Raw genomic sequence first — 24,978 nt, forward strand, 5'->3', positions numbered from 1 at the left:
AGTTAATACCTGCTGAGGGTAACAGAGAAACACAAAGGACTCTGGGGTCCAGAGGTAGCAGCAATGGCTGAGCTATGGAGGAGAAACCTTGCTGTACGTCACCCCGAGAGCTGGAGGCTGCCTGGGCTGCGTCCTGCTGGAATGAACCTTTCTTCCAGTCCCGACAGCAGGATGAAGTAAAGTGACCGCTGACGCCAGCCCCGTCAATAGGTGGGATCAACCCAATCAGAAACCATAAAGTTTTGGCCACATCAATACTGTTCCATAGCAGGAGGTCAAGGCATGCAGTGCTCTGACTTTGCCGCAACTTCTTATGACAAAGCTTCCTCTCTTCCCACCCCAGCTCACCTCATCTCTGCCCTTCCCCACCCGCTCACTGCACTCTGGGACAGCTGCAGTTGCCATCCATGTGCTGCCTACTCCTCCAGATCCCACCCTTGCCTACCCAGCTGCCCTATGAATTAGACCCCAAGTCTATTCTTACCTGTCTGGATAGATCAGGAATGGGCAAACTTTTTGGCCTGAGGGCCGCATCTGGGTATGGAAATTGTACGGCGAGCCATGAATGCCCGGTGGGGGAGGGGGGTGTAACATGGAGGGGCTCTATAAGGGATGTTACTGAGGTGGGGGAGGGGGGACTCGTGGGGTGTGGTGAGGGGGCTCTACAGGGGTGGTACCAGGGCCCTGCTGGCAGTGACACCAAGGCAGCTGTACCAGGCACCTCCACGGGCAGAGGAACCCTAGCTGGGATGGGTACAGCCCCTGGGCAGTTTCGAGGCTCTCGAGGGTGGGGCCGTAGGAGACCGGGAGGGGACTGGGTGCGCTGCTGCGTGGGTGGGGGGGGTTTCGGATCCCAGAAACAGCACAGTGAAGTCGCACCTGCGCAGTGTGGCTCTGTGTGCTGGAAGATGGTGCTCATCAAGGGAATTGTGAGTCAGGGGCTGGACAGCGCTGGGCAGGCGGAGCAGGGAAAGCCTCTGACCCCGCTCCTCGGTGGGAGATCCAGGCTGGAGCAAGCCCTCAACCCCGCTCCCTGGCGGGAGCTCGAGGCCCAGATAAAAACGTCTGATGGGCCAGAAGCGGCCCACAGGCCGTGGTTTGCCCACCCCTGGGACAGTTGCTGCTCCCATTCCAGAGCCAAGAAACCTGCCCTGGTAACAGAGGACTTGCTACAGATATCACTTGGTTGGATCTAGATGTACCGGGGTGTAACTGCCGGCAGCCTCCGGGCTGCGACTGCAATGGAATTCCTCTGCATTTACCATAGTAGATTTTGGCCCATGGGCTTCAAAAGGAAACACTCTGATTTACACCAGCTGTAACTGAGTGCAGGAGCTGGCCACTCTGTGGGGTTCCTCTGAATTTACCTGGCTCTACCCTGAGGGTCAGACTCTCCCGACTGAAATATTTTGGCCTTAATTCTGAGGCCCCCCACTGCTTCCAGCTGTGGCTACCCAGCCCAGACCTATTCCCACGTGCCATCTGGTGCTAGCAATACTGACTCAGCCCTCTTAGAAGGTCCCTTCCTGCTTAGTTGCTGACTGCTGCTGTCCTTTGAGCGAAGCAGCAGCCAGTGGCAAGGCGGTTGGTTCCAGGAGACTGTGAAACAACACACGTGGAAGGCCAAGATGACCAGGTGATTGTGGTCATCTCAACTTTTGGGCACCCAGTTTGAGACACCTTGAAAGGACCTTCCAGGAAGGGCTGAGAACTCACCCTCTGAAAATCAGGGGCCTTTAACGTACCTCATTGTGGGCACCCAAAAGATTGAGGCACCCAAAATCACTTAGCCACTTCAGAAAACCTTGGCAGGATAGCTTAGGCTGGGGGTGAGCACTGGACAGGAGCAGTCGTTATGCCCCTGCCCAATTTTACACAATCTGGATTCCCCCAGCCCCACATCTGCCAATGGGCTATATGCTCTGGGGGGACACACAAATGAAATAGGATTCTCTCTCGGGAAGCTGGCATCCATTAGCGAACAGCAAACTCATGATTAAAACTGAGACTGAAAATGACACAACTCGCTTTAGTGTCTTCACTCCAACATGGCTTGTGTCTCCACAGAGGCCAAAGGCTGCAGAGGACCTTCTGGGCTCCTCTGAAAAGCTGCTTAGACTGAAAATACAATTCAAAAAACCCAACTACTGTTGTTTCCATAAATCCTTTGTGGCCATCACTGAGAAACAGGCTGGAATTCCTCTCTTTTTTCCCTTCCCACTTTGCTTCTGCTTTAGCCATGGTCTGCTCCGTGCATTGGATGTGTCCAAAGGTGTCCATGGGTGAAATCCTCTTACTCGCCCTTGTATGTTTCACGGTCCTGGCTGTCACGGAGGCATCACCATGGTAATGGAACGAGTGCTAGCAACCAACCCATTTGAGCTCTGTCCCATGAGGGTGGAAAGAGGGCCTGGGAGATGGAGAGCAGGAGGATGAAGATCTATCATGGCTGACATTTCTTCACATCCTGCCTTTTGTTTTTCATTATTGTATTTTTTTTATTCTGTCCATTATTTCCCCCTCCTCTCACCAGTCGCACTAGCTCAAAGTCCAAGTGCAAAATGCATGTTTGGCGTGAACTCTAAACAAACATTTGCTTTCCATCTTCCGGCACGATGCTATCTTGTCTCCAGTGATTCCAGGTATTCCAGTGCTATGTCGTAGCAGAAATGATACTGTTCCTTTAAGAAGAAAAAAAAAAACAAGAAATGCGTGAAGAGCTGAAGTAAAGAGCTGCCCAGCGTAAGCCCCTTGTACTGCACAAGAGGTTTTACTGGTCCTAGAAGCCTATGAATATAACAGAGCAGGAACCAGACTTTGCAGTTTCACAGTTTTGAAATGTCTGTGGCTCCAAACTAGAAGGAAAACAAGAAATTTCTAAATTTCCTGCAAAATGAAATTCTGGAAAAAAAAATGCTTCAGGTCAATCAAAATCTTTTGTTCTAATTTTGACTTTTTCCCATTAATTAATTCTATTCTATTACTTAAAAAATTAAATGAAAAGTCAGTTCAAAATGGAAAATCAAAATGTTCTATTTTGAATAGGTTCGAATGCAATAATTCAACCTTAGAGAAATACTTTGCCTCAGTCTTTAATAAGGCTAATGAGGAGCTTAGGGATAATGGTAGGATGACAAATGGGAATGAGAATATGGAGGTAGATATTACCACATCTGAGGTAGAAGCCAAACTCGAACAGCTTAATGGGACAAAATCGGAGGGCCCAGATAATCTTCATCCAAGAATATTAAAGGAACTGGCACATGAAATTGCAAGCCCATTAGCAAGAATTTTTAATGAATCGGTAAACTCAGGGGTTGTACCGTACGACCGGAGAACTGCTAACATAGTTCCTATTTTTAAGAAAGGGAAAAAAAGTGATCCGAGTAACTAGAGGCCTGTTCGTTTGACATCTGTAGTATGTAAGGTCTTGGAAAAAATTTTGAAGGAGAAAGTAGTTAAGGACATTGAGGTCAATGGTAATTGGGACAAATTACAACATGGTTTTACAAAAGGTAGATCGTGCCAAACCAACCTGATCTCCTTCTTTGAGAAGGTAACAGCTTATTTAGACAAAGGAAATGCAGTAGATCTAATTTACCTCGATTTCAGTAAGGCATTTGATACAGTTCCACATGGGGAATTATTAGTTAAATTGGAAAAGATGGGGATCAATATGAAAACTGAAAGGTGGATAAGGAACTGGTTAAAGGGGAGACCACAACGGGTCGTACTGAAGGGTGAACTGTCAGGCTGGAAGGAGGTTACTAGTGGAGTTCCTCAGGGATCAGTTTTGGGACCAATCTTATTTATCCTTTTTATTACTGACCTTGGCACAAAAAGCGGGAATGTGCTAATAAAGTTTGCGTATGACACAAAGCTGGGAGGTATCGCTAACACAGAGAAGGACCAGGATATCATACAGGAAGATCTGGATGACCTTGTAAACTGGAGTAATAGTAATAGGATGAAATTTAATAGTGAAAAGTGCAAGATCATGCATTTAGGGATTAATAACAAGAATTTTAGTTATAAATTGGGGACACATCAGTTGGAAGTAACAGAGGAGGAGAAGGACCTCAGAGTATTGGTTGATCACAGGATGACTATGAGCCACCAATGTGTTATGGCCGTTAAAAAAGCTAATGCAGTTATAGGATGCATCAGGCGAGGTATTTCCAGCAAAGATAAGGAGGTGTTAGTACCGTTATATAAGGCACTGGTGAGACCTCATTTGGAATATTGTGTGCAGTTCTGGTCTCCCATGTTTAAGAAGGATGAATTCAAACTGGAACAGGTTCAGAGACGGGCTACTAGGATGATCCGAGGAATGGAAAACCTGTCTTATGAAAGGAGACTCAAAGAGCTGGGCTTGTTTAGCCTAATCAAAAGAAGGTTGAGGGGGGGATATGATTGCTCTCTACAAATATATCAGAGGAATAAATGCCAGGGAGGGAGAGGAATTATTTAAGCTTAGTACCAATGTGGACACAAGAACAAATGGGTATAAACTGGACACTAGGAAGTTTAGACTTGAAATTAGACGAAGGTTTCTAACCATTAGAGGAGTGAAGTTTTGGAACAGCCTTCCAAGGAGAGTAGTGGGGGCAAAAGACATATCTGGCTTTAAGACTAAGCTTGATAAGTATATGGAAAGGATGGTATGATGGGATAGTCTAATTTTGGCAATTAATTTTGGCAACTGATCTTTGATTATCAGCAGGTAAGTATGCCCAGTGGTCTGTGATGGGATGTTAGATGGGATGGGATCTGAGTTACTACAGAGAATTCTTTCCTGGGTACTGGCTGGTGAGTCTTGCCCACTTGCTCAGGGTTTAACTGATCGCCATATGTGGGGTCGGGAAGGAATTTTCCTCCGGGGCAGATTGGCAGAGGCCCTGGAGGTTTTTCGCCTTCCTCTGCAGCATGGGGCACGGGTCACTTGCTGGAGGATTCTCTGCAGTTTGAGGTCTTCAAACCACAATTTCAAGACTTCAATAACTCAGACATAGGTTAGGGGTTTGTTATAGAAGTGGATGGGTAAGATTCTGTGGCCTGCTTTGTGCAGGAGGTCAGACTAGATGATCATAATGGTTCCTTCTGACCTTAAAGTCTATGAGTCTAAATGCTTTTTCCCATTTTTCTTCCCAAAAGAATTTGCATCATTGGTGACACGTTTCCACAAAATGTTTCACGTTTGACAAAATTGGTATTTTCCAATGGAAAAACATTCCTTCCGAGCCTTTCCAACCAGCTCTGCTTATGCTGCATGCTCCTGAGCACCATCCGCTGGTACTGTGAGCTATGAACTACCTGCATAGATCCAGACAGTGCTTTTGGGGAACACTCTTGTAACATTACCATAGGTGCTGGGACTAGGGGTGCTTCTGCACCCTCTCGCTTGAAGGGGTTTCCATCATATCCAGGGTTTACAGTTTGGTGCAATGGCTCTCAGCACCCCCACTATACAAATTGTTCCAGCCCCCCTGAACATTACCCATTCATTAAAAAAAAAATAATGCATTTGACACTGGTGAAAGGTGCCTGGGGACAGACCTGGGGACTAAGGTCCTGGATTATCCAGCCTTAGCAATGGAAGCACAAGCATCCTACAAATCACCTGACCAATGCAGCTCAGCCCTGACTCAGAAGACCTATGATCTAGGGAAGAAAGGGGAGTTCAGTCTTTGTGGTCTGTTCATTTCTCAGCCTCCCCTCCAAGTCTCCCAACAAGGGAGCCAATTCGTGCCAGTTGGTGGGGGTTTGCCACATGGAATTGGTTCCTCATTAGTGTCAATGGCAGCCCCCACCTGAGACAGGACGGGGCACGAGGTCAGCCAGGCACGGGGGTCTTTGCTGCACCTGCTACACATCCGTGCCTGTCGGCTCCGAGCACACCCTTGCATGTATGAAGCAGGGGACTGCACGTGCCAACAGATGCATGCATATACAAGCCCCACTAAGGCAGCTGAAGGGCCTGATCCTGGGAATACTGGCATCAGGGGAGTCTTACTGTTTACATTCAAGGAAGTGAGCCCTAAGCAAACGGCTCCCTGCAGCAAAGCCTTACAGCCTGCCGCTTGGTCCAGTGGCTTGGATACCTGCACCAGGAGCACAGCCGAGTCATTGCTGCTCCGTTGGTACAGGGACAGTTAATTGGTGCCTGCGCCAGTCTGGGTTGAGTGGGCGCAATGAAAGTACCCTTGTCTGCATATATTTTGTGGCTACGACTTATGTCCTGTGTGAAAATTCCCCCGGCTAGAACTGCTACCCTGTGCATTGATTTATCTATATTTAGAAGATATACGGGATCTTCTTTTCCCATTAGAGGAAGGGCTAAAAATAACGACTTCCTCTTAATGGGAGGATTATTATGTATTTATTTAGATAGGCCCTGAAGTTTACTAGTATTTTTCTGCCCTGGACAGCTTACGCTCTGAGCACGGCTGTGCATGGATGCGCCAAGCCAGGCATCAGCCCATGGCGACAGAGCGGCTCTGGTGCCTTTAACGGAATGAGCCCTTTTCCCACTAGCAGAGCATGTGGCCATCTACTCCTCTGGCTCCCAGCCCCATTTGGGACTCAACACTCAGCCCCCTGCTCAAAGCAGGACCAGCACCAACTAAATCATCCCAGCCAGGGCTTTGTCAAGTCTGACCTTAAAAACCTCGAAGGATGGAGATTCCACCACCTCCCCAGGGAACCCATTCCAGTGCTTCACCACCCTCCTGGTGAAAAAGTTTTTCCTAATATCCAACCTAACCTCCCCTACTGCAACTTGAGACCATTGCTCCTTGTTCTGTCATCTGCCACCACTGAGAACAGCCGAGCTCCATCCTCTCTGGAACCCGCTTCAGGTAGTTGAAAGCAGCTATCAAATCCCCCCTCATTCTTCTCTTCTGCACTAAACAATCCCAGTTCCCTCAGCCTCTCCTCGTAAGTCATGTGCCCCAACCCCCTGATCATTTTCATTGCCCTCCACTGGACTCTCTGCAATTTGTCCACATCCTTCTTGTAGTGGGGGACCCCAAACTGGACACAGTACGTCCCAAGCAGAGGATAGCTGTGACTTCGGGAGGAGGATGAGCTTCGGGACCCTCTCAGAGCAACGAGGATCCTGTCTGCATGCGACTCCCTTCGCAAACACAAAGAGAGGAGGGGGCACAAAATCCCCTGCACAGGAAATCTGTGCGAGAGAGCAAAGTGCTTCTAAAGCACAATCCGCCCGCAAGCTCTGCGGGAAGCATCAGTGGCCTTCAAAAAGAATCCAATTAGCCGCGCGGAGGGGTGGGTACCACTCGGCTGGCCCAGGTGTGTGTGTGGGGTCCCGGGGGAAGGAAATCAAAGAGAGGAGGCAGCCACAGAGATTAAAACCGCAGAATGCTTTTGGATTAAGGAAAGGGATTGTTTCCTTTTATAATCATGTAAAAATACCCCCCCCCCTTCCCGGCAGCCAGTGTGTGGGGAGGGGGAAGGCCCACGGGGAACCGCAGCCGGTCTGAAGTGGAGCAGACCCCCTGACTTCAGAGAGGCGACCCCCATTTGCCCCAGTGGGAGATCTGGCCCGCGGTGGCTCCATTAGATTGAGTTTCCTGGAACAGACATTTCAGGTTCATTTAAGCCTGGGAGAAGATTGTGTTCTGACCCGAAATGCTGCTTTTTTGTAATACCTTTGGGCTTGACGACTTCATGCCTGTGACTGCGCCTTTTCATTACTTGTTCTCCTCCCGCCCAACCGCGGTTTAATTCCTAATGCAAAGCCCCCCCCCCCCACCCGCAAGCCATTTCGGTTCAGAGCGAGGGATTTTATAATCCAGGCACTGCAAACATGCTGGCCACCTGGCTTTGAAAAACGCATCAAACCACTCGGATTCCTCTAGCAAAGTGATAAACCCCCTGGCTTGACCCCTATGTAGCTCTGACCCCACGCAGATGTAGGTAGGGGTGTCAACTGCCTAATGGCACAAAGCTGAACACCCCTGCCCCCACCCTCTGCCCCGCCCCTTCCCCGAGGCCCTGCCCCCACCAGCTCAATTCCCCCCTCCCTCCATCGCTCGCTCTCCCCCACCCTCCTCACTTTCACCGGGCTGGGGCAGGGGGTTGGGGTTGGGGTGAGGGAAGGGGGTGGGGCTCCAGCTGGGACTGGGGGTTTGGGGTGCGGGAGGGGAGTTCGGGGTCCCAGTGGCGCTTATCTCAGCTCCCAGGAAGCTCCAGCCCAGGAAGCAGCTGCCAGGTCCCTGCAGCCCCTAGGCACATGGGCGGCCAGGGGAGGCTCCACGTGCTGCCCTCGCACCCGTAGGCACCGTCCCCATTGGTCATGGTTCCCGGCCAATGGGAGCTGCAGAGCCGGCCCTCAGGGTGGGGGCAGCGCACGGAGCCCATGAGCCTAGGGGCAGCCGGGACCTGGCAGTCGCTTCCGGGAACCATGCAAAGCTAGGTCAGGTAGGGAGCCTGCCTTAGCCCTGGGCCCCCACTACACGGGCTGTGGCCACACCTCTGGCTGCAGAGCAGGCGCCCCTGAGCTGGCACTCGGCCATGATTTGCTTGTCTCTAGCCTTAGTCCCGCTGCGCCGCCCGACTTTTAGTGGCCTAAAATCTCGTCGTTTGGCTTCAGTGACCTCTGGGAGATGGAACCCGATTCCAGGAGGCTCCCAGCGAAACCAGGAGGGCAGGCAACCCTCCTGGGTGCACCGTAAACACACCCTCCATTGCTACGCATAGCTCTGTGCACTTACCTCCTAATCCGCAGCACCCACTGCTACTCTGGTCCCAGCTCTGCCAGTGCACCTCATTCCTCCTCAGCAGCAGCCTCCATTCTTCCAGCCCCTCAAGTGCATGCGCCCAGAGCTCTGCGATGCGCCCCCCTCCTAGCCTACAGTCACGTCGAAACCAGCCGTGTCCTCCTTAGAGTAGCTGGTCCCCGGCACAGAATTCGGAGCTGAGGATTCCAGCAGGGACAGGCCCCAGGTGTGAGCTCCCTGCCCCGTCTCCCCGGGTAATACATCCCGCATGGCTCTGTACGAGAGCCCAGACAGTGGGATATGGATGTCACCGGCCCCACGCCGCTCGTCTGACTCCACCCCACCTCCGTCCAGCCTAGTCAGATCACACGGCGCCCTCAGCAATGTCCCGCCGAGCGTGTTTGCGAGGGGGCAGCTTCTGCTGAGGAATGGACGGCAGAAGGGAGGCCTCTGCCAGCCGCCCAGCCTCAACACAGGCTGGCAGCAACAAAGGATCCACACGGGCACAGGAGAGAGCCGGAAAGAGACCGATGGCAAGGCGGGAGAGGGGAAGAGCTACAGAGAAGCCTGATTGTTGTGTGAGTTGTTGCCCAATGGCGACAACAAAGTTCTTAGAGCTGAAGGCCAGAAGGGACCATAAGAACATCTAGTCTGAGCTTCTGTACAGAACAGGCCATTCCATTTCACCCAGCTACCCCTGCCTTGAGCCCAATCACTTGGGTTTGGCTAAAGCATCCTCCAGAAAGGCATCGGGTTTTGATCTGCAGACATCAAATGATGGAGAATCCACCACTTCCCTTGGGAGTTTGTGCCAGTGATTGATCACCCTGACTGTTAAAAAAAAGAATAATAAAGTGCCTTATTTCTAATTGGAATTTGTCTGGCTTCAGTTTCCACCCATTGGTTCTTGTTCTGCTTTTCTCGGCTAGATTAACGAGCCCTGTGATATTTGCTCCCTGTGAAGGTCCTGATATGCTGTGAAGTCCCCTCTCCATCTTCTCTTAGATCAGCTAAACACATGGAGCTCTCGCTGTCAGGCGTTTTTCCAGACCTCAAATCATGTTTGTGGCTCTCTTTGGCACTCTCCCCGTCACATTTTCCCCACCCTTCTGAAAATGTGGACACTAGAACTATATGCAGCGTTCCAGCATCGGAGTCACCGATGCCAGGTGCCGCTATAAAATCACCCCCCCCCCACTCCTACACACCCAGGGACCGCATCAGCCCTTTTCGCCACAGCATTGCACTGAGAGCTCACGGCGAGTTATCATCAGCCCCTCGATCCTTTGCAGAGTCACTGCTTTTCGGATACAGTCGCCCATTCTGTAGGCGTGGCCGGCGTTGCTTGTTCCTGATGTCCAACTTTACATCTGGCTGAATTAAAACACGTGTTGTTCGAACAGGCCCAGTTTACCCAGCAATTCAGATCTCTCGGTAGGACTGTCTGTCCTCGGCTTTGTTTACCGCTCTGCCTATCTTTGCACCATCCGCCAATGTTATCAGCAGTGATTTCACTGGATCACTCCCCACTGACAGCTACTTATTGAGATCAGTCACTTAGCCAGTTCTTACTCCGTTTAACCTACGCTTTACTGACACTGGATAATGCTAATTTTCCAATCGGAATGTCCCGTGGTACTAAGTCAAAGGCCACACAAGAGGCTAAGTGCATTACATCTACGCAGTTACCGTCGTCAACCAAACTCATAATCACCTCAGAGAACGAAAGTAAGACCTATATTCCATAAACCCATATTGGCTGGTATTCATTATATTCCTCTCCTTTCATTCTTTATGGATTGAATCCCATATCAGTTTGTCCATTATTTTTTCCGGGACTGATGTCAGGCTAGTCAGCCTGCAGCTATCTGGGTCATTCCACTTGCCCTTTTTGAATACTGGCACATTAGCCCTCTTCCAGGTTTCTGGAGCTTCCCCAGTATTCTCAGACTTATTAAAAGTTTACATCAGAGACCTCCTCAGCCAACTCTCTTAGGACTCTTGGGTGCAAGTTATCCAAGCCTGCTTCTTTAAAAATGTTTATCCCTAGCAGACGTCATTCAACATCAATGGACTGGAAATCCTCCTCCTCCCCCAGACATCATTTTCATGTGCCACAAACACATCAACATGCTTCTTTCTGAATACAGAACACAAATATGTACTGAACACGTCTGCCTTTTCTGTATCGTGATGAACAGGTTTACCATCTCCGTCTAGTAATGGGCCTAAACCATTGTTAGGATTTCTTTTGTTCCTACACAGGAGTAGTTAGGTTGTCCTTAGCAGGTGGTGTGTGCATGTGGGTTCTGGTGCTCGGAGGGCCACCACAGGCGAACGCAACCCACTGGAGACCCTGTTGTCCCTGGCAGAATGTGAGTGATTCTTCCCACTGAAGTGTAGAGGAGTCCCTTGTATTCCACCCAGGAGATGGGTGGGCAGAGAACTGAGCCCCGCAGTGTCCTGTGTGGATCTGTCACAGCAAGGCCTTCATGGGTGTGGCTCTCATTCGGGCACTGCGGGCGGGATCATGTGGGACCATGTCCTGGCTAAGCACCGTCATCCTGCGCATAAGGGCGTGGGAGCGGGGCGGAGGGGTGCCGTCACTGTGAGGATCAGGTTACCACACCAGGTGGGCGACAGGTCTGCCCTGCTATGGCGTCTCTGACGCAGAGCGGTGCCGGACCCAGCAGGCTCAGCCCCAGGCGCCTCCCAGCCCATTCTCCAGCCTCCGTTCAGATCTGCACTCCCTGAGTTTGGGGTGTGAATTCACCCACAGGGAAACTCTGATGAAACCACCAGCAGTGGCCTGCTTTGGGGTCCAACCGATCTGGCAGCACATGGTGTCCATCTGACAGTGTGCGCACCAGGCAGGTCCCGTCAGAACAAGGAGACCAGCCTGACCACGGGGCTTGGCAGGGAGCCTGAGACCAGGGCTGCCCCCCTTTGCTCCTCAGCCAGGACCCCTACTGCTCCTAACCCCCAGGAACAGCTGGAATCATATCCAGTGAATTAATTACAAACCGCCCCCTCTGTTATTCAGGGGATGAGCCCAGCAATGACACTACGAGGTCATTGCCTCACACTCTGGGACGCACCCAAGTCACATGCAGCAAGTGGCTGGGGCAGGGGAAGGAGGTGCCAGGCTGAGACGAATACATCCACGCTGGCTTGGTGTCTGTCTCTCCTGGCTCCCTGGCCCAGGCTGGATTACCTGGACCCCAGCGTGCCTGGACTGCCCAGCAGGACTTTCTGACACGCAGGAGCAGGTCGAGCGGGAGGCAGGCAGAAAGGACGGGGCGGGGGGTGTCGTTCAGCACTTACCAAGGTCTCGACCATATTTGGCTTGTAGTTGCGGAGGGTCTTTGCAGCATAGAAAACATCCACCAAGTTGTGACACTTGATCATCTCCAGGATCATGGTAGAGGCACAGAAAGTGCCGCTCCGACCACCCCCGTTCCTAGCGGGAGACACACACGGAGTCAGTCAGTGGAGAGCCAGCGCACAAGGAGACCCACAGAGCAGCTGCCCCACGAGCAGCCTCACTGAAACAGAGCAAAGCAGCGGCAATGGCTGGCCCCTTTCCCCTGGGGAATCTGCTAGTGTGTGACAGGCTTTAGTGAATTAAGCTCTGTGATACCGGGAGGTAGGAAGTGAAGCATGGAGAGGCAAATGCCAATGCTTTCAACTCGGGGGCCTTGATAAGTGGCCTGATATTCAGATCGCAGTGAGAGCTGCCAGCATGCAATGCCTCTGAAAATCAGGCCAGTTCCATTCAGGGTGACTAGTTGCAGGCACCCGTGTGTGCATCAGCACTTGCTGCAGCGGATACCACCTTCCCCTTTTCAGTAAGAAAAGACGAGCTACTGACAGAGTGAGGAGTCGGAGAAGCAAGCCAGGGAGCAAAGGGATTCATTAGGGATTCCACACGTCGCCAGGCCCGGCTGGACACCCCGGAACTCCAAAGGATGAAATGGCTGAGCTACATACCAAACGGTGCAATAGGCTCCTGGACCAGAGGGCTGGTGGGGAGCCAGGGCTGTAGCTAGTTTAATACAAGGTACCAAGAGTGGTCCTGGCAATTACAGAGGCGTGAACCTTCCTTCAGGGCTGCGGAACTTGTTTCCAACTCACCACAGTGTCTGAGCCCCTCATAATCTTTACTGTCTGAATCCTCAGGACGCCCCCTGTGAGGTAGGACACTGCTGTTATCCCCAGGGGATGGGAAATGGAGGCACAGAGACTAAGTGACTTTCCCAAGTCTGGGCTATAGCAGGGAGTTGAACCCAGGCCAGGACCATAACCATGGACCATCCTGCCTCATCATCCTCCTGTTCTCCCTGCCAGGGGCCTGTTAAGGAAGTTAAGTAGCTCTGGGAAGCGAGGCGAAGTATTGTCATGGATCAGGACCTGACTCAGAGACGGAAGACAAGGGCTAGGAATGTTCACTCTGGCAGGGGGTGAGCAGTGGGGGACCCCTGGGGTCTGTGGTAGGAGCCTCTCATTGAGACGAGGGATCTCACTTTGCTGTCTCTGGCGTATTGGAAGGAATTTGAGGGTGGTTGCTGCCAGGAGCTGTTCACACCGTGCGTTTCCTGGCCGGACCGGCTCCCCTAGAATTCATGTGGTGGTGGTCTGGGGTTTCCCTCTGCCAAGCTGGGCCCGACTGAACCTCCCACAAAGCAAAGCTGAGACCTGACACCGCCCCACTGTGATACTGACATTCTCCTAACTCCGAACTGACCAAACTGCTTCACACGGGGTGGGGAGCTCATTCCCATAACCCAAGACTTGTCAGAGGCGCTACAACGAGGAAGGCTGGGGTCTTGCAGATCATCGGGCCTGGACTCAGAGCATGGGGTTCAATTCCTGGCTCTGCCACAAACTTCCTGTGTAACTGGGGCACGTTCCTTTCTCTCTCCATGGCTCCGGTCCCCCTGTTCTCCCCCCTTTATCTGTGATGTCTCTTTGGGGTAGCGGCTGCCCTCAGAACCCAGTGTATCGCTCACGTCCCATCGTTCTGCTTAGCACCAAACGCCACTGGATACCCCCTGCCTCCACCTGCGAACACATCAGCCTTGCCAGACACACCGGCCTGTGATTTATCACCCTCCTCCTCGCCTTGCACCCGGTCTTCACCTCCTCAAAGCTCCGAGGGGGCGGGGAGCCGGATTTTACAAGGGACGCTCTCGAATTATCCTTAGACTAATGAAGATAGACGAGGCTGTAATTAATTTTTGATTAAAACTCGCCAGCTGTCTCTGTCGATTTGAAAACTCATCATGCCCCGTGTCTGTGCGCGCGCATGCCCGTATGCGAACAAATGGATGGAGGACGGTTGAGAGCACTCGGAGCGCGAGCTCGGTAACCAGCCCTGCTGGAGAGCACGTCACCGCAATCACTCAGCCACTGCCTCCATCCCCTTCTCCTCAAAAGCCCGGCAGGCTCCCGGGGCCCCGGTGGCTGGGATTGCTGCTCAACCCCACAGCGACGGGAGCAGCTTCCATTTTGGCTGCAGCGGGCCTGGGCCTCAGCTGGTGTCCAGGAGGGGCGGCTCCACTGAGCTCAACGGATTGACACCGATTTCCACCAGCCAGGCTAGTGAGGTCGCAGCTTTGGACAGGTGTTTTTTAAATGCCTCAAAACTCGCCACAGGGATCAGAACAAGAGGGCAGCTGCCGGGTCCATGCGTGGCGCTGCACGTGCACAGAACTGCATCCACGGTGGCTTGGTTAGAACACAGACTTCACGCCCAGGAGGGCCCTTGGGCAGTACTAAGGGTGGGTGGGCTGATGGGGGTTGCTCCCCTCTAGTCCTGTGGGCACGTGGGCTGGCGGGAGCCGCTGGCCACCAGCCCTGGTGAGCAGGCTGTTGTTCTCCAGGGGCTACTCACAAGCAGTGCACGACTGTCCTCCCGTCGCCGCTCTCCTCCTGCCACTTCTCCACTTGGGCCAGCAGGTGCAGGAACGACTTCTTGGAGTCTGGCGTATCCCTGTACGCTGACCACCTCAGGTACTGGAAATGCCGGACCATCAGGTGCCCTTCCTGCAACTAGAAAAGGCCCATCAGTGTGTGAGTACGGCCCCCTTCCTAGACGTCCTGCTGGAGGGTGTAGTGGGGGCAAGGGGCAGCTCGGGACACGTCAATGCTTGTGGAAGGGAGGCTTTGCATGGGCAGGGCATAGGAAAGTCTCCATCCACCCTCCCCAAATCCCTTGCTATTCAGTCATCTCCCCAGCATCTCTGCTAGTGCATCTCAATCCTGATTTGCACTGCCTGGCCATTCCCGTCACAACCCCCCCAAGCACACGCAGCTCTGACAACACACCTCACCCTAACCTGTACCACCCCCTGCTATCCCTGTCCTGGGCTCCCCGCAATGCCCGTGCACCTCAACCTAACCTGTAGACCGCCGCTAGCCCCATCCTAGACTTCCCATATAATGCACCTCAGTCCACCCCTGCTGTTGCATTGTGGGTTCCACCCAGGCTGGACGCAATAGATTACCCCGTAAGTACTCGGCCGAGAGCACCTACATTTATTCATTCTGCGTTCACTGCAAACCTCTTGAAACAGAGCCATTCGGCCAGGGGGTGGGGAATGGTAAGAATGCTCTTTAATACCCTAGTAATCTAGTTAGCTTTGCAACCTAATGCAGTTAGAAGGCTCTGGGAGGAGAAGGATTTATATGCACAAAGCTAAGTAAGCCTGGGCTTTAGCCAGACGGATGAGGGGCTCAGTTCTGACTCAGAAGATGAAAATACTCTGGGAATGAAGCCTGGCTTGTGCAATGAAACACCGGGCCCGGCGCTCCACTTGGGATTGCTGTTTTCAGCAACAAGTACATGGGACGGGGAGGAGGGCAGGTGAAAGGGAAGGGAGAGAGAAATCTAAGGCAGGTTGTTGGATTCCCAGCAAACAGCGCTGGATCTTGGGCTAGGATCCTAGATACCCAGGTGGGATGGAGCCAGGCACCTGCTCTTAGTTCTATAATCAGCAGGGCCAGAGAATTCCCACTCCTGGCACCCTGCTCTGTGGCAGTACCGGCTGATCTCATATTTACATGCCAAAGGACGGTGCAGCACTTGGCAAAATCAGCTCAACGCGCAGTGCGTAGGGCTTGCCTTGCCCCCGCTGATGTGCACACAAGGCTCGATTCTGCTCCCACTTACACAGATGTGAAGCTGCAGGAACACCACTGACTTCTGGATTTACACCAAGGGCCAGGAGAGGAGAATTTATTCTCCTATCACACAGAGAGAAGTGTCACTATCACACACACACACAATCACACAAGCATACCCACGCACATGGGTCCCAGTATCACCCACACCACACGGAGCAGCATCACAATCATACAATACCAGATCTACCTCAGCTTCACAGTTACATGTGCCCCTCCCACACACACTTTAGACATAACACGACCTGGAGCAGCACACACAACTGCACGCCACACGCGCTCTCTCCCACTCCACACAGCAGCACCCGGCGATCACCCGCAGACACACACAGCAGCAGCCACACAGACCGATTTGATTCCCTAGTGTAAACGCTTTCCCTTTGAAGCAGCCCAGGCAGGACTGCAGAGTTCCGGGTTTTGAAACAGCTCCATCTAGTTCATGATACAACTTCCTAAGCCCAGATAATCCGGGGAAGAGGCGACAATGCAGTAGGCCCTTTCCGCTGTTTAGATTGAAGATCCTAGCTGCTCATTTCACCTGGGCTGCTTGCAAGTTCCGGAGAGGATCTGATGTTGACTTCCATGCGTGACACCCTGACACCCCAATATTCACCACTGTCATGTAACTCGGATATGTTTTGTACAAAGTGCGCCTTGCGAGGTATCATTCTAAAAGTCTGGATCTGCTAGACATTAGTATCTCATTGGATTGTATGTGCGATCGTCGTATGTGAAATTGTGAAGTTTGGCTACATATGTGTTACTGAAATACGTTGTGAGGATGAAAACACCCACACGCAGCCTTTCAGGTACGACAGTAAAAAGGCCAAACAATGTGAATGGCTCATTGAGGAAATGCACACGAGCACAGGGATCACCCCAGGAACTGTGTACAATAGAAACCGCTCAGAGACAGCACGGCACAGTGGGAACTGTTCAACCCAGGTCACAGCAACAGGGCTTTCCAGAAAGTGAGAAGAAGATATAAAAGGGGGAAATGACATCATGATGGTACCTCATTCTCCCTACAACACCACACCTGGAAACACCTGAGGAACAAAGACTGAACAGGGGGAAGTGATGGTCCCAGGCTAAAGGGATTTCTAGCCTGTGTATGAAAACCTGGGAAACCCAAGCTGCAAAGCGAAGGCAGCTTGTGCCTTAAGAATCTGCCAGCCTGTTTATCACTCAGGGTGAAAATTTGCTAATTCATATCCCACCTAGCTAGCATGTTAAGCTCAGTCTGTGGTTTTGTTGATTTACTAGGTAATCTGCTTTGAGCTGTTTGCTATCACTTATAATCTCTTAAAATCTATCCTTTGTAGTTAAGAAACTTATTTTATGTTTTAATCCAAACCAGTGTGTGTTTGACTAAGGAGCCTGGGGAAAATCTCAGCTTGGTTACCACAAGGGTGCATGGTCCTCTTCACATTGAGGGAGAGGTGGACCGGGTGTTAAACCCATATACTGGCCAGATTTGACCAGGGCAGGACATACGGCTCTGGGGTCCTAGGCTGCTGGTTAAAGAGCCTGCGTGTAACTGCAGCTGGGTGTGCCCCTACCTGTGTGAAAGTCCAAGCTTGGAGGGCTTTGCAGCTTGTCACAGCGGCACAGTGTGAGAGGGAGCCCAGGCTGGTGGGACAGAGGGCTCGGTGGTACCCCAGTTCCAGGTGGCACCCTGGGAGGAACCCATGACACATGCCATTTACTGGTCAGTTTCCACTGAGGCAGCACCGCTAATGACCTGCCTGCAGTTATTCTGGAAGTCACCTGCCAGACAGGTGCTGGTGGGGAGTGGACATTTTGCTGACATATGGTACCCATTAAAACTAGGCCCTGGGGTACAGCAAAGGAAGGAGCCTGAGGGTCGGGGGCTGTCTCAGTGCTGATCCAATTATGCAGGACAGCAAATGGAGACATCAAAATGCAACTGAAGCACCCAGGCCCGTCAGGCAGGCTCGGCTCTGACATTAAAGTTAGAGGCTAAATGAGGTCTGGTCTTGCTCCAAACATTGCTAAGTGCTAGCAAGGGGCAGACCTCGAAATGAGTCCGTTCAGACATGCTCCGGAAAGCATGGATGCTTCTCTGAATCTTATCCAGCCTTCTTGGGTCTGAGATTTAGGACAGCAATCTGGCCAGAACAGGCCTCCTTACAGGATCTCAGCCTTTCTCCTTCCAGCTGGAATCCAGAAATGCAAGAGGGGAAAGTGAAAAATAATGAGGCGAGGGGGGAAGAGGGGAGCAAATGCCTTCAGGTGGCAAAAATAAAAAGGGTTAGGATCCTTTCTGGGCTGTGGTCGAAGGTCCTGCTCAGTTCTCGGAGGAACTGCCAGACCAGATCGATCTGACGGCCTTTTAATGCACGGGCCTGTCTCCAGCCATGGCCAGTACTAGATGCTTTGGAGGAAAGTGCAAGAAACCACATAATGCGCAATTATGGTATGATCTCCACACAGGGGAAGGTTCTTCCTAAAGCCTGGTAGTTCACCCATCACAAATTTTAATGTAGCCATAGGTAAATCTAGCTCTGTGTAGGCCTATGATAAGAATATCTGGCTCTCATCTAGCGTTTTTCATCAGCAGATCTCAAAGCACTTTACAAAGAAGGGCAGCATTATCATCCCCATTTTGCAGAAAGGGAAACTGAGGCACAGGGCTGTGATGTGACTTACCTAAAGTCCCCCAGCAGGCCAGTGGAGAGCCAGGAGCAGAACTTGGACCTCAGGAGTCCCACCTTATCCACTAAGCAGCAATGCTTCCCTTAGTAGCAGCCACGGGGGCCTTCTCCCTGTCCAACCACTGACCTCTTCTGTCTGTCTGCAGTGTGCCAATCAGCACAGTGCCTGGCCATGCGATGCCAGCTCTGCCATGTCTGCTCTAGATTAGTTCTGAACCTTGGCTGAGGTAAAACCCCTTCCTTGGAGAACCGCCCCCACCCACAAACACAGTGTGGAGCCAATCCAAGAAGCAACGCACGTGCAGTGACAATCTCCCTCCTGACCGCCAGAAAGGGAAACCCAGCGCTGGCCAAGAGCCTTTTCACGTATCAGACTCCAGCCAGCCAGGTAGTGATGGCAAAGATTTCTCCTACGTGACCCCAGTGCTTCTCCCAGGATCACGCCCCCCCTGCCAGCTGTGCCGTCCAGTGACCTCCCACAGGGCACAAGGCCTAGTGCTTTGGGAACCTTTTGCTAGTTTAAAGATTCCACTCCTGCCCCCTCTTCGTGGCCTGCCCTCCCAGTTAAATCCACCCATTCTCCTCAATCTCCTCTCCAGAAGATCCTGTCCCTCCCTCCATCCCATTCCTTGCCCATCTTGTCACTGTATTTTCCTTCACACAAGGGTGACCAGAACTGGCCGAGGTGCACTGCGAAAGCGACATGAAGTACGTTAAAGGCCCTGTGGTCTTTTTCTCAGCCTAGCAGGGAAGCAGCTCTGTTCTGCCGGTCCCACTGTAGCAAGGATAATGATTCTGGGGGCTCTCCGTCTCTGTGGTGTGGCATAACCTGACCACCAGCTGGGACCAGAAAGCCCTTCCCCTAATGCACAGAGATGGGTCTGAGTTCAGATGCAAACTCGTCACTTTTAAATTACTTTTCCCCCCTTTAAGGCCCTTTACAGAGCAATGCCAAGTGGCTAAGGGCTCGTCTACACAACCAGATCATGGCAAGCGGGGTGGGCATCTCCCCCCCACTAGCCTGCAGCGTTCTGTCCGTGTGCACCCTGCTGATGCGCAGACGGACACACACAAACACACACACTTCTCTCTTTGAGAGAGGACTAGCTAGAAGCGCATTAACAAACAGTTCATGTGCATCAGCCGGGCGCACACGACAGTTGGGAGAGTGTGGGGTAGATTCACATCCCAGCTTGTCGGGAACTATACGTTCGCGTCGGCCAACTCTTAGTGGGAATGTGGTCATTGTGAATAACCCAGCGCTGGCCACGTTCACAGAGAAGCTCCTAGTCCAGTGGGTGAGAGTCCCTCCCTTCCTGGTTAAGCGTCTGATGCGGCTCCCACTGAAACAAATGGGCGTTTGGCCAGAAGTGGGACCTGCTTCTAAGTTTGATTCCAGCCTGCAGCTCCCCTCTGTTTGAACAGACCGGCTGCAAGGAGACAGACACTCCAGAAGGCTTTGGCTGGTCTTCACGAGGGACGCTTTGTCAGCAGGAGAGGGCTGGGGACTCACGGGGGCTTATGTAACAGTCAGGAGAAGTCTAGTGGCAGAATGCCACGCCACCAGCTAAGGGGTCATTTAACTCAGTATTCAAGTGAAATTACCCAGCTACATAAGGCCGCTCTCTGGGGGAAGGGGGCGTATTTCTAAGGGCAGCATTTCTGGGGCTGGATGTGCACATGGCATCTGGATTTGCCGCCTTCTCCTCTTTTTTGTGCTCTTGAAAACACAGTGAATTCCCTCACTCAGGGGTTGGCTTCAGCATCCAGCTGGTGCAGTCTCTCCAGTCACTCGGGAGCTCCCTCCCCTGCTGCAGGGTACAGCCTGGAGCTCCAGGCTGAGCGATCCTCTTGGAAAGGTGAATATCTTTAGCTCAGCTAACACCCCCCTCCCATCCCCACACTACAGCACCCTGGCATGACAACCGGATGCGCCCCCCTTCTCACCCGTGTGATGTTCTGCACCCGGAAGAGGCGAGCAACGAAATCCTCATCCGCTGATCGGGAAACATACTCCACTTCTATGGGCCCATACTGCTGGAGCCCTGGCTCCGGCCAGTACTGTAAGCAGGGCTGCAGAGAGAGGAGAGAGACACAACGGTGTGTGACACGCAGGCGGGCGCGGCGGAGGGCATCACGCAGGGGCACCATGCGGGGGCGGGGGACACAGGGTGCTGCACAGGGACATGGGGCTCTGGCATGTGGCCCAGGGGCACAGTGCAAGGTCCCCAGGCACGAAGACACGACACCGGGCACCAGCTGTGGGACGCGGCACTAGGGTGCTTAGCACAGGCCATGGAGCGCAAACACTGCCCATGCTATCCGCAGCACATTGCTGGATGGAGCTGACCTCGCTATACCGATAGGTCAAAGGTCAGAACCTGCCCTCGTTTACACCCCCGTGGTCCTCTCCAGACGTCGCCTGCGAGAAGTCTGCTGGGTGGGGTCACGCAGCACTGCCCGCTGGAGCAAGGTTAGCCTCACCTCTGCTCCCACCCCAGCGGCGTGGGGCTGAGCCTGCAGTCCACTGGCTTCAGTGGAAGTACGGGCAGGAGGACGGGAGAGCCAGGCCCTGAGCGATGGCCACAGGGGCGGCTCCAGGCCCCAGCACACCAAGCGCGTGCTTGGGGCAGCAAGCCACTGGGGGTGCTCTGCTGGTCGCCGCGAGGACACGCCTGCAGGAGATCCGCCCAAGCCATGGGACCAGCGGACCCTCCACAGGCATGGCGCCGAAGGCAGCCTGCCTGCCGTGCTTGGGGCGGCAAAATGCCTACAGCCGCCCCTGGATGGCCATGTGTCATTTTGGATTTTATCTCCCTGAAATCAAAGGGAGCTTTGCCATGGACTATACTGGGGCCGACTCCAGGTATCTGCAGCTCATGTAGACACGCCTGAGCTGGCTTTGACCTAGCTAGCATGGCTACAGGAGCAGCAAAGCTGAATCGTCACAGGCTGCCTGAATGCCTGGGCATGCGCTTGGGCGGCTAGCCTGGGCTGCCACAGCTTGCCTATTGTTCCTCGAGCTCGCGAGCTCTAAGCTAGCTCCGGTATCTCTACACGCACTGCAGCCACCCCTCGGACTGCAATGCAGACGTCAGATCAAAGCCTTCCCAGATCCTTGGTCACCCTCTTCAGTTCTGCACCTCCTCCCACGGCGGGGAAAAGCAGATCCCGGCTCAGAAACCACCACAATGGCCAGGCAGGGCAGATGTTCCGGGGGGGACTGGCTGCTGGCAAGGCCGCCTGGCATTGTTCTCTCTCGCGCCCAGGAGCGCACTTGATGTATTGCTCAATTCGAGGGTCGTGGATGCGATTGTTTTCACACCACGCCAGCCGGGGAGCCGACATCAATAGAAAATATACGATGTTTGTCACTGCACTTTAACAGAACATTTAGCATTTCAGTCCGGCCGACGGCCTGGGCCTAACTGCATGGCAAATGTGTTTGAGAAATAATTGGCTATTAATAGGGGCTATCAATCTCCGTGATCTCTAAGCCTTCTAGACACAGAGCTATAATTTGGATATTAAAACTTCTTTCAGCAAGCCATAGTTCAAGCGAAGGATTTACCCTCTAAGTCACCTCTCAAAGCTGCCTAGTGTAAAGGCTGATTTATTAGCTGTTGGTCTTAAACTGGTAAACATATGAAAGCCAGCACATGGACGCCGGTGAAGAACCAGCCCGAGAGACGGCAGAGGGGTGCAAGGAAGGAATACGGCAGGTAGAATGCACCAGGGGAAGGTACACCCTGCACACCCTGGAGGCTAGGCTGGCCTTGCTCAGAGGAGAGGAGACAGTGTGGGAGAGCCGCTGGCAATGCAGGGTGGGGCTGAAATGGGGAGCAAAGCGGGGAGGGGGGAGACGTATGGGCACCTGCAGAGCTGAGCTGGGGGCTTGTGCCCAAGGGAGCCGTGAGATGCTGGGAACGAAGCAAAGGGAGGAGATGGGGAAGCAGAAATGCTGTCCCCGCTCCTGTCCCAGTCCCTCCCTAACGCCATGCCTGGAATTCCTCTGGCTTTGGAATGGGCTGGCATTATGGACTCCGACTGCAGAAGCCAGGCCTGGATGGGCCGGCGGCGGAGGGATTAACTCCATAATACGTCAGTGTCTTTAGAGGGCCAGATTTGGAAACGTGCGCTCACATTTCCCCCATAATGCGTGTGCGCACATGTAAATGGAATTGCACGTGCAACATACACCGTTGTGCACACAAGTCCCTGTCCTCCGCCACAGGCAGACATTTTTGCAGCCACTAGCGTCTACAAATCTTCCCTACTGTAGAAGACTGAGTGGGGGTGGGGATCAGTTGTTCTCCATGTCCACAGGACAAGAAGTAATGGGCTCAGGGTGCAGCCAGGGAAATTTAGGTTAGATAATAGGAAAAACTGTAACTAGAAGGGGAGTTAGGCTCTGGAACAGGCTTCTCAGGAGGTTGTGGAGTCATAGAATCACAGAATACCAGGGTTGGAAGAGACCTCAAGAGGTCATCTAGTCCCACCCCCTGCTCAAAGCAGGACCAATCCCCAGTCCTAGTCATTGGAGATTGTTGGACAAACCACCTGTCTGCGATGGTCTAGGAGGTTAACTTGGTCCTGCCTCAGCACAGGGGGCTGGACTTGACAGCTGCTCGAGGTCCTTTCCAGCCCGGCATTTCTATGATTCTAAGTACATTTTGCTACTGCTCTGACATCTCAGCTAGATCAGGCAGAAACGATCCTAATGCCAGTGTGTAATTCCATGGTCTGCCCACACGCGGAATACTGCGTGCAAGAGATATATCAGAACTGGAAAAAGTACAGAGAAGGGCAACAAAAATGTTAAAGGGTATGGAACAGCTTCCGTTGAGGGGTGATTAAAAAGCCTGGGAAGAGACGACTAAGGGGGATATGATCGAAGTCTATAAAACCATGACTGGTGTGGAGAAAGTGAATAGGGAACCGTTCTTTACTCCTTCTCATAGCAAAAGAACCAGGGGTCACCCACTGAAATTAACAGGCAGCAGGTTTAAAACAAACAGAAGGAAGTACTTCTTCACACAACACACTGTCAACCTGCGGAACTCATTGCCAGGGGATGTTGTGGAGGCTAAAAGCATAATTGGGTTCAGAAAAGAATTGAGAAGCTCATAGAGAATAGGTCCATCAACGGCTATTAGCTGAGAGGGTCAGAGAGACAACCCCATGCTCTGGGTGTCCCTAAGTGTGTGACAGCCAGAAACTGGGAGTAGATGACAGGGGATGGATCACTTGACAATTGCCCTGTTCGTTTCATTCCCTCTGAAGCATCTGGCACTGGCCAATGTCGGAAGACAGATACTGGGATAGATGGAGCATTGGTCTGCCCCACTATGGCTGTTCCAAGGGCTCAATCCTGCAATGTGCCAAGTGTCTGCAGCTCAGAGAAAACCGTGGGTGGCAGCGTGGGGCAAGGCACTGGATCAGGAAACCTGGGTTCTATCCACTGACCTGCTGCGTGACTTTGGGAAAGTCACTTCCCCCCTTTCTGTGCCTCAGTTTCCCCATCTGTAAAATGGAGATATGATACTCACCCACCTTTGTAAAGCATTTCAAGGCCCAGGGATGAAAAGTGCTCTACAAGACCCAAGTATTAGCATTAGTGGAGCTGAGATTAACCTCTCTGTCCCCACGCCTCCTCTCTAGCAGGGAGATTCAGAGCAGGCTAAAGAACGGAGCTAGCCAGAACATTTGATTTCACAACGTACTGTGGTCAGATTTCCCCTTCTAGTGCGGGATCGCTCCCTGCAGTTGGGTCTGCAGCGCTCTATTCCTCCAGTACTCAATGGTCCTAAGAGTGATGGAATCCCCAACACTCAGGAAACAAGATCGCAAATTCTTTGGGGAAGGGACCAGCTTTTTGTTCTGTGTTTGCACAGCACCTAGCGCCTGGGCCATGACTGGGGCTCCGAGGTGCTACTGCACTACAAACAATTAATAATATTTCACCACTATTCCCCTTCCTTAGGAAACTAATCCAGCTTAAGAGATTCTCCTGCCAGGATCAACCTTGGTGTTCTACTTCTGCTTAATTTCAGATCATATTAACGTCCCTCCTGCAAGGACCCTGTGGATGCAGTGCCCCTCTTCAGAGAAAAAAATAGGAACATTGTATACTATATAATACATAGTATATAGCTATATATAATAGAGAGAGAGAGAGATGATCAGCTATAGAGATAGATTGTCGACCTATCGATCTATAAATATTTTACCTGCCTATTTAGCTCAGCGCAAGTGTCAGACAAAGGAAGGTAGAACTTCATTTGGGGCCATTTATTCCATTCATCTGCCTATTTCCTGTGAACATTACAACTGCAGTTTTGGGTCATTTACATTAAGTGTCTGATTTCGACTCATAA

The 24,978-nt window shown here is 52.3% G+C and overlaps 1 protein-coding gene across 7 annotated transcripts in view; it reads right to left on the reverse strand.

The window, feature by feature from the left end:
• Positions 1 to 2,012: 2,012 nt before the first annotated feature.
• PTPRU (protein tyrosine phosphatase receptor type U) overlaps positions 2,013 to 24,978 on the reverse strand; it is a 327,477-nt gene continuing 304,511 nt past the window's right edge. For 6 of the 7 annotated variants that reach the window (XM_039511302.1, XM_039511300.1, XM_039511305.1 and 3 more), the window contains 5 exons: positions 24,068 to 24,124; positions 20,549 to 20,674; positions 14,635 to 14,792; positions 12,066 to 12,201; positions 2,013 to 2,681 (listed from right to left, as the gene is read on the reverse strand). In XM_039511302.1, coding sequence (XP_039367236.1) covers positions 2,619 to 2,681; positions 12,066 to 12,201; positions 14,635 to 14,792; positions 20,549 to 20,674; positions 24,068 to 24,124 — 540 coding nt within the window. In that variant the 3' untranslated portion in view covers positions 2,013 to 2,618. The remainder of the gene's footprint in view (positions 2,682 to 12,065; positions 12,202 to 14,634; positions 14,793 to 20,548; positions 20,675 to 24,067; positions 24,125 to 24,978) is intronic. The other variant, XM_039511303.1, reaches the window with a different exon arrangement.

This window comes from Mauremys reevesii, linkage group 23, assembly GCF_016161935.1.
Source record: "Mauremys reevesii isolate NIE-2019 linkage group 23, ASM1616193v1, whole genome shotgun sequence".
Classification (NCBI taxonomy): domain Eukaryota; kingdom Metazoa; phylum Chordata; order Testudines; family Geoemydidae; genus Mauremys; species Mauremys reevesii.